Consider the following 14871-nt stretch of genomic DNA (forward strand, 5'->3'; position numbering starts at 1 on the left):
CCCGCCCCTCCGTGGCAGCAGGAACTAATTCCCCTTCGGGTCACCTGAGGCCTGGAGGTGCAAATGTCCAGGATCGACGTTCCCTGGCACTTCTGCGAGAGGGGACGACTACCTCAAGTTAGAACTCACTCCTCCTTCCGAGCGCTCAGAAGCAAGACTCGATTCCAACTAGGGCTTCGGCCCCATGACCCCTACAAGTCCCGCCCCTTCCTGGTTGTCCTAGCGACGGCGGTGGCGTCCCAAGATGGCGTCGTGGCTGCCAGAAACTCTGTTCGAAATCGTAGGACAAGGCCAAGCTCCCAGCAAAGACTATTACCAGTTACAGGTCACCAGGACCCAGGCAAGTGCGCGCCGCGGCTCCGCTCGCTCCTCCGCTCCTGCCCTGCCGGCCCGGGCAGGCGCGTCTCACCCGGCCGCGGGCGCCTGCGACCCGCCGGAAGGGCCCCGTCCCCGCTCGGAGCCCGGACATCTCCCTCGTCACCTTGGCCTCCTCGGCCCCGCAGCCGGTGGCGCCTGCCTTCCCCCGGCCCAACTCGTCGCTGGCGAGCCTCGCCCGCCTCCCTGCTCCGCTTCTCCTCCCCTCGAACCCCGGGGCTCCTACCCGCCGAGTTCCCTCCGCGCAAAGAGTAAAACGGGGCGTCCCGGGCGCCGTGCAGCCTCCCCTCTGCGTGGGGAGGAGGGAAAAGGCAGGCTCGGCCCCGAGGCCCGAGGAGGAGCCGGCGGGGGAGGAGAAAAGGGGACGAGCTCTTTTCCAGGCCGGGATTGGGTCCGGGAGAACGCCGGGAATGCTAGCCAAGTGTCCGGAGTCGCCCGCCCACCCCAGAACTTGCTCCTTTGTGGCGGGCAGGGCCCGCGGCGAGCTGCCCCCTTACCTCTCCGGAGCCCCGGCCAGCCCGTTCAAAGTGTGCGGGGAGGGGTGGTACTAAAATGTTTCAGCTGCGCGGCGCGGCGGCCCCACCCATCGTGACATCTGCTTCCCCCACAATCAGACCCAGGAGTATGTGATCGGCGGGCGGGAGAGTGGCCCTCGGCCTGTCCGTCTTTGGAAGGTGGGCTTCTGGGGTCGCTTACTGTAATCAGGACGTGATCGCGGCCTCCCGTCCAGCTGGGCCTCCACGTTTAGGATGCCAGGCAGAGCCCCGAAGTGTTCGCAGCTTGCGTGTTAAAAAGAGTGTGTGGGCTTGTTTAGTTTAGTTTATTTATATATATATATTTTTTTTTTCCTATCAATGGGGGCGTGGCGGGGTGGCTCCGCGGTGGAAGCGCTCGGCTGCCGGGCGCCCGCTGCGGCGCGGGAGAGAGGCGTGGCGGTCGGCGGGTGTGAGGTCTGCAACCTCGGAGCGCCCGGGGGCTCGCGCGCCTCGGTCCTGCGCACGCCGCGGGCGTGGATGGGCTTCAGCCTCGGGAGTGACGCCGGCAGCTCTCCCTGCGTGGGGGTTTTGGAGCTGTTTGGTTGTTGTTTTTTTTATTTATTTGTAAAATACTTTTTGAGTGCACTAATGGAGACTAAGCATTAAAAATTTGGAGAGATTTTTAAAAAAGTTTTTATTTTATATTGGTTTGCTTACAAAATTCGTATACATGGTGTTTGGCACCTAACGGAGAATAAACATTAAAAATGTGGAGGGGTCTTTTTAAATTTTTTAAGTTTATATTGGTTTGCTACAAAGTTCGTATACACCTAATGGAGAATAAACATTACAAATGTGGAGGGATTTTTTTTAAGATTTTTTTTAAGTTTTTATATATTGTCTTGCTTACAAAGTATGCATACATGGCGTTTGACACCTAATGGAGAATAAACATTAAAAATTTGGAGGGGTCTTTTTAAATTTTTTAAATTTATATTGGTTTGCTACAAAGTTAGTATACATGGTGTTTGACACCTAATGGAGAATAAACATTAAAAATTTGGAGGGTTTTTTTTAAGATTTTTTTGTAAGTTTTTTTATTTTCTATTGGTTTGCTTACGGAGTTTGTATACATGGTGTTTGACACCGTTGTTAATTCCCATTGTTTCCTTCAATCATCCCCAATCACTATGGTTTTTTTTGGGGTTTTTTAATATGAATTTTTTTATTAAATTTTATTAATTTTAATGAACATTTATAGAGATTTGGGGTTTCCATTCATTCATTGTTGCACTATTTTCTCTACCCTCCCCCCCCAGGTCGTTCCTCTTTTTTTTTCAATCACTATGTTTTATAAAATTAATCACCACTGGACTGTGCTCACCATTACCCTGTCTGTTCCCCACCGGATCTTTCCTGTTTCCCTTACCCCCTCCCTCCACCCACCAAGTTGAAGTCACTCTGTGATTTCGCCCCTACGAATCCTCACCCCTCTTCTCCCATCCCTTCCCTCCGTGGATCCCCATACATAGTTTAACGGTTTTTTTACTAATTATTCTTCTATTTTTACAATAATGGTCTTTGTACATATGTATTTTGATGTTGATATTCCATCAGTTTTCCCTTGGGCCCATAAACAAAATAAGTAGAGAGAAAATCATTCTTTACAAAAAGAAATTATCAAAATAAATTTTTTTAAAAAATCAAACTGACATGCTTTGTAACTGATTGTCAAAAATTTAATTTTTAATTAAATACCTTTTTAAGAGTTTTACATATTTAATGAAGAGAGTTTTAAATACAAGGAGGTTTGTTTTTTTAAATACATGTTTTTAGTGGTAGAATTTGTTGACTGTTTAATTTTGTAGTAGAATTGTTTACTTTCCTCTTTTTGAAAAAGGCATCCTGTTAACATAATTCTGCATTTCTTAATACAAGTGATTGAAAGCATAAATCATCTAATCTTTCTCCATTTGCAGTTTTGCATTCCTCCATCTCGAGTCAGTCAAACTCTTTTGTATTGTTAACAGCCTTTTCAATAATCTCCCTTTAATTTTTTCCTTTTCAGCATTTTCATTTTCTACAGGTTCTGGAATTACAGGTGTGCCCTACCCTAATGTTGTAAGTCTCAGTAAGCCAAATATCTGTTTACCTTTTCATTTTCATAAATTAGAGGATTATGCCTAGGGTTTGCATTTTTCAAGTATGCATCCATTATTGGTGTTTTTAAGACTTGGCTTTCAAGTTTAGCTTGGACATGCGCCTCCCTCTAACTGTCTGTATGAAAACTTTTCCCCTTCAGTCTCCTCCATCTTGTTACACATAATGAAAGATGCCGGAGGATTTCTGTAGGTTTAAAGGAGAGACGACTCACAGCACCCGCCAAGCAACCACTGTTCTTCATTTTCCTTCCTTCCTTTGCAGATCAAAACCTTTCCTTTATTTCAAGCTCTGCTCTCTCAGTCAGTTGCTTATATAGTATATAGGAAATAATTTTCAAGATCTAGTTTCTTTTTTTTAAGCATACTACATAGACCCACTGCAATCCTTCAGAGAAGGATTGGTTTCAAATCTGATTAATTCACCCTCTTTTTAAAGTAAAATAACTTGTAAAAAATAGCAAGTAAAAAATTATCTTTTCAGCCAGAAGTCGAGAGTATGCTGCTTTCTAACCACAGGCTAATTTTTCTGAGTCTCTAGGCCTGATGAAAATAAGTACTGAAGACTAGGATAAAAATCTGTTTTATAAGATGGACTATTTTGTTGCGTGGCTTTCTGAAATTGTAGACTTTTTCTATTTTTCTCTCTGATTCTTTCTGCTTCTATTCTAAACACTGTTGCCTGTTATCCAGAATATACCCTAAATTTAGCTTATTCTTTCTCAAATTCCATTTTTTATGTGCTTTTCCTCTGTATTTTTATTGGCTTATCAAAAAAGCCCTGGACATTTGACATGGATTTGAGGGCAGGCAGACATGGCTCACTCTAGCAGCCTGCCATCCCCAGCATAGGCCAGGTTTAAATGTTACACACAAATGTTTCCTTGGCCTTCTTGCTTAGACACTCACTTGTAAAATAGATATATTCTTATATTACAGGAGGTATTCCAAGGAGCCCTGGTGACGCTGGTAAAGCATTCAGCTACTGAAAGGTTGGCAGTTTGAACCCACTAGTCACTTTGCAGGAGAAAGTGCCAGTTTGCATCCATTAATGTTACAGCCCAGGAAAACCTGTGGGGCTTTCTACTCCTTCCTTCAGCACAACTGCGAGTCTAGCTCAACTAAATGGCAGTGGGTTAGAAGTATTCCAAATTAACACCTTGATGCCAGGAATTCTCCTCCTCAGGTTTCCCCTCTCCCGCTGAGACAAAATCTTTCAGACTGTAGCTTGGGGCCATTCTAGATTGTCTGATCATTATAATGATGGCCCTTGGCCTTAGAAAAATCGGTGCAATGCTTTCTAGATGAGGCACTCTATTAGGCTTGCTCCGGTTCTAGTAGTATATATTTATGTTGACTGCTGTTCTTTTAAAACTAGTACATTTTGCTCTCTTAGAGATGGGGAAAGTTATGAATATTACTTAGGCCCAGGAGATATCACTTAAAACTTCAAAAGAAAGTGTTAAATTACATTCCTGAAGAAAAGCCTTTCCTTAATTTTAACCAACAACTTAGTGTTCTCTGTGGGGGTAGATGTGTCGGAGACAGTGGAACTGGCTCAGGATAAAGCAGAGTTCAGAGCCATGAGTCACAGAGGACTCGATGGCCCATAACTACAACAACATGCAGTGCAGTATAGAAAGTGCTTCTCAATTTACTGCTCACTTAACTCATTTCTTGAGCACATTTTAGGTACCTCAGGAGCCCTGATGCATCAGTGGGAACGTGCTCAGGTATTAAGGGTCTGCGCTTCCAATCCAGCAGCTGAAAGGGGTGTCAGTCAGCAACGTGTAGGCCTCTGGTGGAAGCAACTAAGTGATACTTACATATTTTTGCAGGAAAGGTGAGTGTCAAGGGTGTGTCTATTCCCCACACCTATTCAATCCACTAGCAAGCTCTGGTAGCCTAGGGCTAGGGAGTTGTGGTGCCTAGTGGGACTGCCCTGCAATCTCAAAAGCACATGGTTGGGATCCATCAGCTGCTCCATTGAAGAAGGAGGGGCAATCTCCTCCCCATGCAATTTACTGCCTCCGAAAACCCACTGGAAGGTCAACTGTAAGTTCTGACTGTATGGCACACAACAGCAACAACATTCAATCTGTATATAAAACAGATCATCTGGGAAGCTACCATTTGGGAAGGATCTGTGTGTCCAGTTCCTGGCTGGGACACACAGAGGGATTTAGACATAACCTTTTGCTGAGCAAATCAGTAGAGAAGCTGGACCATGTGAAGAACGTAGCATCAGGATCAGAGGAAGACCCATCAACAGCCGATGTTATGTAGATGACACAACCTTGTTTGCTCAGAGTGAGGGCTGGAAATGCTTGCATACAGAGGATCAAAGACCACAATCTTAAATACGAGCAACATCTCAACATCAAGAAAACGAAAATCCTCACTGTCAGACCAACAGGGAACATCATGATAGATGGAGAAAAGATAGAAATTGTCAATGATTTCTGCAATACTAAAGGATCATGGTTCGAATCCACCATATGCTCTGCTGGAAAAGGGGCAACTTCCTCCTGAGCCAGCTGGATCCGATTTGACAGCACACAACAAGAAAATTAATTAATTTAAAAAAAAGAAAAAGAAGTTGTCAGTGATTTCATCGTGCTTGGATCCACAATCAACACCTTTAGTACTAGCAGCCAGGAAAATCAAAAGAAGTGTTGGATTAGAAATGTCTGCTGCCAGGAAATTCTCCAAAGTGCTGAAGAGCAACGATGTCAGTTTGCAGATTTACTTGATCCAAACCATAAACTTTTCAACTACTTCCTAAGCAAATGAAAGTTGGACAATGAATGACAGAAGCACCAATGCCTTTGCGTTAAAGATGAGTGCAGAATATCCTATGGACTGACAGAAGGACAAAAGAGTATTTATCTTGGAAAAGTTTTGGCCTGGTGTGCCCCGCAGTGGCAAGGACAGTGACACCTCATCTCTCACGCGTTAGGTCATGAGGTGGTGCTGGTCTCAGCCTGCCTCCTGTGTGGGGATAAGGTCACAGATAGCATACGTGATCCACACAACTTTAAAAATCCCAGTGTTTTCAATCGCATTTAGAAATGATGACTTTTGGAAGGAGAATAGGATAAAACTGGTTAGATAACCAATACTGCACTGGAACAGGTGAAGGAAAGAACTGTTTAAAAGGAATAAATGAAGGGGGCAATCTCCTCCTGTACCAGTCAGCTCTGATTTGACGGCACACACATATACACACAAAAATAATAATAAAAAATAAACTTAAAAAATTATAAAACGAATAAATGATCAGGCATTCTATGTACAGCCTACAATCAGAGGAATGTTGCAAAGAGGCCTGGGAGAAGGGAGAGGAAGTTGTGCAACATTGAATGGATATAAAAAATAGTGAACTGGGGGAGGGAGAGGGAGGTAAAGTGTGCAACAATGAATTTTCTGTAAATTTTCATTAAAATGTAAAAATTTAATTAAAAAAGAAACTGACTTTCTACATCCCCCCCCCAAAAAAAAAAAAGATCTGCAGCCCTAGACGCCTTAATGGGCATTTCTGCTCCATGTTGCAGGGTCTCTGAGTCAGCTTCAAGTGGAAGCCGTGGAATTAGTAGTTTGGGTTTTTATGTACCAAGTGCTATAGTGGATTCCAGGAGAAAATCTGTGAGTGAATCAAAGTACCTCCTTTCATGGTGCACGCTATCTGGTAGGAAAAGTGATCGGTTTGTATGAGCTACGTGTGGTCAGATTTTTCAGTTTTAGGGGTTTTTTTGGTTCCTTTTCCTTTTTTTTAAGTCTAAGGGACATTCATAAGCAATTGCTAAACTAACAAATAGTCTTTTGTTGTTATATACCATAGAGTCAGAATCAACATTGTTGACTCTTAAGTTTTCAGAGGTGGTTAATGAAACAGGAGGAGATGCCTTTTTTTTCTTTCTTGGAGCAGCTGGTAGATTCAAACTATGTGTCTCTGGGTTGACAGCACAACTCCTTACCACTAAGCCAAGCCAACATCACTTTACATCAGGGGATCTGGGAGAGTACAGTGTTTTATGCCTGACATTTAGTCTTCTTGAAATGGAAATGGCCAGACCTGATGACATGTTTTCAAGAGACAAATACTGGGAAGGTGCTAGAAACCTCAGAACCTTCAAAGCAGCCATATGCTCCCTAGAGTTGAGTTGGCAGGTGCGAAAGTGACAAATTATACTAACACCGTACATCTTAGAAAAACAAATGGAAAGCAGTCGATAATTCTACAAAATGCTCTAAGAAATATGTATGTCAGTATATATGAAAGCTCTTTGATTAAATTTGCAATAATTCTTGAAAAAATAATTAAAAATTTAAGTTTGACATTTAAAGTTAATGAAATGCTTGAAGCTAATGCTACAGGTGTCTTCCTGAGATCCTCCACATACTACAGTCAGTCCACAGATGAAACAAGAAAGAACTTGGATAATGGGTCAGTCTTTCTTTGTCTGTCTTACTAACTCCTACTCAGAACTCCACAGAGAAGGTATCTGAAGCTAATGTAATCTGGAGGTGGGAAAAAAATTTAAAAATCACCTGTTTCCACCCCCAGAAGAGATGGCAAATATTTTTAAGTACTTTACAGAGAAAATGCCCAAGGCCCTCTTCCAGCCTATGACTTGAAGCTGTCATGTCTGTAGCTTCTGGAGATGAAACTAAAGACAGCTAGACTTCATCTGGTAGGCTGTTGTTTGTGACTCTTGGCAGCAAAAATTGTGCCAGTATTGGTGCAAACTGTAGGCCATGATTTAAGGCTTAAAATAAAGCACCCGCCAAACCCAAGCCACTGTCGTCCATTTGATTCCAACACAGTGACCCTCGATTTAGTTTCTGGGAGGAGACTGAATGTCTTTCTTCCCAGGAGCAGCTGGTGTATTTGAACATCTGACCTCTGCTTAGCAATGCAACACTTGCATACTGTTCTACCTAGCTTTCAAATTCATTGCCCTCAAGCCAGAACCTATTCCTAGCTGGCCTTCCATATGGTTTCTGAGGCTGTGTCATAAGGGAGGATATTTCCTCTCTTTTCTTTAGAGCCCTTGGTGAATTTAAATGGTCTAAAAGGCTCGGCCTGTGGGTTCACAGCACGGCTACCTGTTGACTAGGCCACCAGTGCTCTATAAAGAGTAAGAACCTTGGAGACCCAATGAAAGGGTTGATAGGCAACAGGACGGAGGTGAAGGCACTGGATGGACTTGGGGTTTGAGCATTATTTTTCCCCCTTTATTTTATACTGGTTTAGATGTTTAAGTTTTAATAAAAATATAAGTACACAATTTCCACAAATAAGTTCATTTTCAGGATTTTCTATTCCCAAACTGCTTTCATTTATGTGCAAGGCTAAGCAGGCATGAATGTGCACCAAGCAGAAAGTATCAAACCATCTTTCTGTTGGTGGAAATTTGGCTCAACTGTGATACTCTCCCACCACAAAATACTGTGCAACCTTTTAAAAACAATGTGGTGGGTCTCTGTTTACTCAGTAGACCTAATAAACATCTTCAGTGAAAAAAGCAAGTCGCTGGGTTAAATATAGAAAGGTTCCATTTTAAAGAAACAGCCTTTCATTTTGCTTGAAATAAAAGTTGAGTTTAAAATAAATATAAGAGGAAAAGCTGGGATAATTAGCTTTTAAGTCTTGCTTTCACTTTCTGCACCACATTTTCCTCAAAGATCTAGCTTCTCCAGTGAGCAGTTCCTTTTTCTAAACAGAGGAGCAATGAAGATTTAAAATGAAAACGTAAGTGGATAATTCTTATTACCAGGCATTGCCCTGCCCCACACATGGGCTTTACCATCTAATACTTGTACCACCTTTGAGTCACCTCTCTGGTTCAGTGATAAGGCATTATTAATAATTGTGTCACCAAAAAAACCCCTGCTGGAGGGAGCTCTTGTGGCCCAGTGGCAAGAAGCACTGCAGTCCCACAGGTACGCAGTTCGAATCCACCAGATGCTGTGCTGGAGAAGGAAGGGCAAACTCCTCCTGTACCAGTCAGATCTAATTTGACAGTACACACAAAAAACAAACAAAACCCTACTGGTTTGGGTTTTATACAGGAAAAAGAATTCTGCAAGTTTAGAGGGGCACCGTGTGATTTCATGTTACCTGTGGACGATTAGTAGGGATTCCGTGTCTAGAAAAGTATCCCTGGGTGCTGTAAACAGCACTCTCAGCTTCTAACTGAAAACTAGAAGTTCCAGTCTTACAGAGGTGCTGCGGAATAAAGGCCTGGTGATCTCTTTCCAGAGAACCAGCCATTGAAACCTCACAGAGCACATGACTCGTACATGCATGAGTTGTCCTCACAGCAACTGGTGGGTGTTTTTCTAAGTCTGTAGACACACCCCACCTACGTCTTCCTCCTGTGGATTTAAATCCAGCAGGTGGATTTGAACCGTTGGCCTTTGAATTAATGTAGTAGGTAACACACGGTGCCACTGGAGCTCCTGAGATGAGGCTAATGGGCTAGGAAAGGAGGTGTGGAGAATAAATCAAAACATAGCTCTGGATAGATTTATGTGGCCTAAAATAAAGGTTGAAAGATTTACATTTTTAAGTAAATGGAAAGCATGTTACATAAACAGCAGCTCCACATTTTCAGTGGAACAGGGTGCAGTCAACTTGGTAGTTTTTGGGCAAGATCACCATCACCCCAATGGATTGCTAGTGAGTGATTTCTGACTCCTGGCGGACCCATTGTGTCTGAGGTGGATCTGTGCTCTCTCAGGTTTTCAGGGTCTGCCTTTCTTCAGGGACCCTGGAGGGGAAGCCAGATTCCACTGGCCTTCCAGTTAGCAACTGAGTGTGGTAGGATGTGCACCATCCAGAGACTCCCCAAGGGGTCCAGAGCACCTCCCCTCAAGTTGATTGTGGCTCAAGAATAAATGAACTGTTTTGGAGGGTCCCAAGGCTGCATAGACTGCCACATCTTCCTCCCAGGGGATGTCTAGCAGGGTTCAAACCAGTGCCTGTCAAGTGCTTAACTGCTGTGCCACCAGGGCTCATGCAGTGCTCCAGCCCCCCTCCCCTTGAACTCAGGAAAGAATGTAAAGCAGAGGAAACAGGAAGTGTCTTCCTCCTCTCCACCCCCTCAGCCCTTCCTTTGTCTCTAGACCATGGCCCAACTGGGGAGCCCAGGGCTTTCCTAAGCTTTCCATGATTTCCAAGCAGAAAGAGTGACTCCTGCTCCCTTTCAAGTCCCCAAGTTAATATGATGCTACTTCTCCATTTTTTGGTCATGAGTCACCCTTCTCTCTTCTGCTGTCCCCTTATCTGTCTCTCAGAGTTCCTCCTCCCTTTGGACTTTCCTCCTTGCAGCCTGGAACCATCCCCTGACCCTCCAGGCATTTGTCAGTGTGTTTTGGTCTTCCCTCCTGCAGGCCTGTCCATCTTCACATGCTCTGGTGACTCGGGCAGCTGCAGTAAACAGACCCTTCCTGCCCTACAGGTTAGACCAGGTGTTCTTGCCTTTGCATTCTCCTAGGCTCCTGCATCACACACTGTAGGAAAAACAATCCTCAACCTGTGACACTCCAGGATGTGTCCAATTAAAGCATTGTGAAATCACTTCTCAGTTTTAAAGTTTAAATTCCCTTTGGGATTTTTGTTTTGTTTTCAAGATCATACTTGGGAAGAGTGTGTCAGTCAGGATTCTCCAAAGAAACAGAACCAATTGGATATCTGTATGTCAGTATATTGTAGTTATGTGCTGTGGAGTCAGAACCAATTCGTAGCTGACCCTCCAACGGGTTTTCAGAGGCTGTAAATCACATGGAGGAGATTACCCATCTTTATGCCTTGGAAGCAGTTGATGGATTTGAACTGCTTCACCTTGGGTTTTAAGAGTAGTCACTGTATATCACATATATAGATTTCTACACGGATAGTGAGTGCTCAGGAAGTCTTCAGTTTAAAATGTTACAATGTCTGGCGTGTGTGTGTGTGTGTGTGTGTGTGTGTATACACATATACATATAAAATGTTTATATATTTATATTTGTGTATATATATATTGTTTGTTATGTGCCGTCGAGTTGCTTGCGACTCATAGCGACCCTATGTACAACAGCCCTAAACTCCGCTCTGTCCTGACACTCCCATCCCAATTATATATATTTATATATAATCATTAGTTGTTTGAGACTACGTGCAGTGTTGTACCACATAATTTGTTGTTGTTCCCTCACAGATCTTTATATGCGATATTTCCACCCCATGACTCCAAAAAGACAAATGTTCGATTTATAAAGATCCAGGCAGTTCCAAACTTGTGGGGTGGGATTCCATTCCAACCACCACATCAGAAGCCGGTTCTGACACCTGTCTCCCTTTTGGTTCAGTCTTCATTGTTCTTGTCTTTTATTAGCAACATCTTAATGAAACATAAAATTGAACATCTGGGAGTGAGCATTGAGAAGTGATGACATTCAGCAAATCACTCACTGCGTCATTGAATGAGGAGCATATCATTAATGATGTCCAAACAAAAACCAAGGAAACAAAGTCCAGAAGGTCTTAAGTATGCATCATAGTATCTCGATGCTGTTTGTTGAGGGCTCCCTATACTGACAATAAAAGGCTATGATAATGAAAACAAAAAGGGAAAAAAGGTGTGTGATTTCAGCCAGAACCAGCTTAGTCCTCGGAAGGAGCCTGCAGGTAAGCTGAAGACAAGTCTTCAAGTGGCACCTACAGTGCCATTTCAGCATTGCTCAGCAGCCTGGCATTACTCCAGAATCTTGTCCAGGTAAATAGTTCAGTTGCTATCAATTAGCGCCTCCTCAGTTTGGGGAGTTAATTTGACCCAGCTTTGCCTCCTAATTATATGGGGCAGTAGAGCACTTAATTGTGAATCACAAAGTCACATATGTTCTTATTGTTCCAGCTCGCTCACAAGTCATGACCCAGGCCAGCCCTGAATTGCCTGTGCCCAGTTGTCTCACTGACATAATGAAGGTACATCGCTAAAGTTTCCTCCTTCTCTGAGATGTTTGTTATTTTACAGGAAAGTACAGTTTTGTCCTAGAAAACACAGTAGACCTTTAGTTGGGTTTTTTTTAAAAGAAAAATTTGTGCATCAAAGATTGTGGTATCAGTAAGGGGTTGATTAGACATTGTAATAAATTAATCAGCAGTCATTAATATTATAAAAAAAGTCTATGGGTGATTGCATGGAAAAGTCAAAATGATTTCTAAAACTTCACTCGAAAAAACAAGAACAGCAAAAGTTGTGTTAGTAGCCCTGTCACTTGACGCAGGTCTTCACCTTCCTGAAGGTTCATTTGTAAACAGTTCAACCCTTCCTTGCTTCACTGATGCAGTGAGGACTAAATGTCAGAAAAGCACTCTGCCTGCATAGATTATTCTGTTTGTAGCTGTTAATCTTCTCAAGCCAGTGTTTCTCAAAGAGAGATTTCAAGAGCACATGGTTGCTGCTAGATGTGGTCAAGTTGGTTGACCAGGTGGAATACCACTCAGCCCTGCACGCAGTCCCTCTGAGGTGCTGCACACGCGGTGTTGTTCCCTCTCCTGGAAGGGGCTCTTCTTTTTGGTTGATCCTGCAATTCACCAGTCATGATATCCTGCTCCAGTGTCCGGCCTTTCCTGATGTCCAAAGCATATTAGACAGAGTCGCTTCATTCTTGCTTCTAAAGACCATGCTGGCTGCGTTTCTTCCAAGCTTTGTTCATTCATTCTTCCAGCAGTTCATGTTCTAGTCAGGATTCCTCATGAACATGACAGTTCCAAGACATCAGTTCTTCAGACTGCTTCATTCCTCATCTGTTGGGTGTCTGAGGTGATACGGGATTCAGTGACCTAGTTAGTGGTTAGGGAGTTGTGCTGCCTGCCCAAAGGTGGGTGGTTCTAACCAGCAGCTGCTAAAAAAAAAAGACAGGCATTTTCTTCCTGTGCAATTTACAGCCTCTGAAAAATCCACTGAGCTATGTATGAGTCAGTTCCAACCCAAGGGCAATGAATTGAGTTGTTCTGTTGATGAGGTGACTAAAAATATCATGGCTTGGGTTAGGCACACCCTTTTGCCCTCCAAGTGACTTTGCTGCTCTTTAAAATTTTATAGAGGTCCTTTGCAGCAGAGTGACCCAGTGCAGTCGAAGTGTGAAGCCCTGAGTTAGACAGTACAGTACTTGTGTCTTGTCTTTGAAATGCTTCTGAACTTATAAAATCCTCCTGGTGGGAAAAGGTAGCAGGGAGGGGAAGATTGCAGCAGGAAGCCTTTCCAAAGGACGCGGGACCGTGAACCGCCTTGTCCCTGAGTGTCTTCAGGAGGCAGGGTTCCGTGCATCCCTGAGGGAACGCCAGCTCTGTGCCTAACACTTAGCAGCAAGAGTGTGGAAAATGTTCCTGAGATTTTACACTCTTTGTCATCTTCAAATACCAAGTCCATCAAACTTCATCTTTTCCATGAAAATGATTCTAGTGACTCTTAGTCACCTCACAATTTTTTTTTTTTAAATCTTTTGAACATGGACTAAAACTTAAGTACTTCCGCAGATAATTGTGAGTCATGAGCTTCCTGGCTCCAGAACTTGTCACAGTGGACTTACAGCCTCAGAAGCTGAGAGTCATTAGTTGTCTCGATCAACTCGACAGCAGTTTGTTTTTTTATTTTGGTTGTGCATTTGAAAAGATGTTCACTCAACCCACTACCAAATCAAAACCCTGAACCCACAGCATTGAGTCAATTCAGACTCCTAGTGGCCTCCTGAATGAGAGGAAACTGAGCATCTCCTTTGGAGCACCAGTGATTTTGAACCCCTGACCTTTTATTATCAGCTCAGGTTGAAATTATGAGATTGCAAAATTTGTTTGCTGACAAAATAGAAGATGTCCAAGGTTGGCAGGGGTATGAATGCAAGGACTTTATTCAGTCCATCCCGTGTACCAAGTCCCAAACCGTGCCGAGGCAACAAAGACAGAACCTCTTCCCCCATGGGCTTAGCAGTCTAGCAAGAAGATGACAAAGGACCAGCTGCAGGCTGCATAGTGACAGTGTCAGCCTCGCCATGAGCCGTCACAAGGAGTAGATGTGAATTGAGACTGAAGACCAATGGCTGAGAAGTGTGAAAGGCCATAGTCTGGAGAGAGAAAAGCTAAGGCTGCTTGAACGAACACAGGGCCCACTCTAGGGAGAACGGTAAGGAATGTGCCTTTTGGGACAGAACCTGGGGCCTAGGCGGCCACTTAAGAACAGCCAAGGAGCAGATGAAGTTCCTGTTAAACCAGGAAGTAGGACTCGATCTGGCCACTCAGTGGTTTTCAGATTACTGTTGGCTGTGTACTTTCCACAAACATCTTTTCAAACCTCATCTTTGGAACTATTTTTAACCAATTTTAAAATTGTAATATGACAGAAATATGCCTTTTAATTATGTTACAGACCAACTTCAAAAGCTCTGGAAATGCTGATGCACTCCTCTGTTATTAACCCCAGTGGTGTGCCTAGAGAAATGCTCATGTTCTTTAAGTATTGTGACTTTAATGACAAAAAGAGTTTGGCAGTAGCTCTAGATTCTGATCTGGAGTTCCTAGTATATATGATTGATTTACATGTAAAATCCAAAATCGTTAAGGAATTAGTATTAACAGAAAGGACCAACTTTAAAATCACACTATTATATATTACTGGATGCTTTTTTTTTCCTGTGGATCTGAATTCTTCTCCTATTGAAGTGCTTTTTTTTAAAAAAAAATATTTTTTTATTGGGAAAAACATATTGGGGGTACAAGGAGGTAAGGGTTGGGGGCAGAAGGGTGAGGATGGGCCAGGATGCAGTTGCAGAGCTGCACAGTTTGGTCGGTGGGGGGAGCAGGTGAAGGAAAT

The 14871-nt window shown here is 43.4% G+C and overlaps 1 protein-coding gene across 1 annotated transcript in view; it reads left to right on the forward strand.

Moving 5' to 3' along the window:
• The first annotated feature begins 244 nt into the window (after nucleotides 1-244).
• The window catches only part of FBXO36 (F-box protein 36), a 118647-nt gene continuing 104020 nt past the window's right edge, over nucleotides 245-14871 (forward strand). Inside the window, exon 1 of the mRNA XM_006890329.1 lies at nucleotides 245-340. Within this exon, the coding sequence (XP_006890391.1) occupies nucleotides 245-340 (96 nt within the window). The remainder of the gene's footprint in view (nucleotides 341-14871) is intronic.

The sequence above is a fragment of the Elephantulus edwardii genome, unplaced genomic scaffold, assembly GCF_000299155.1.
Source record: "Elephantulus edwardii isolate Elephantulus edwardi_28Jun2011 unplaced genomic scaffold, EleEdw1.0 scaffold00087, whole genome shotgun sequence".
Taxonomy (NCBI): domain Eukaryota; kingdom Metazoa; phylum Chordata; class Mammalia; order Macroscelidea; family Macroscelididae; genus Elephantulus; species Elephantulus edwardii.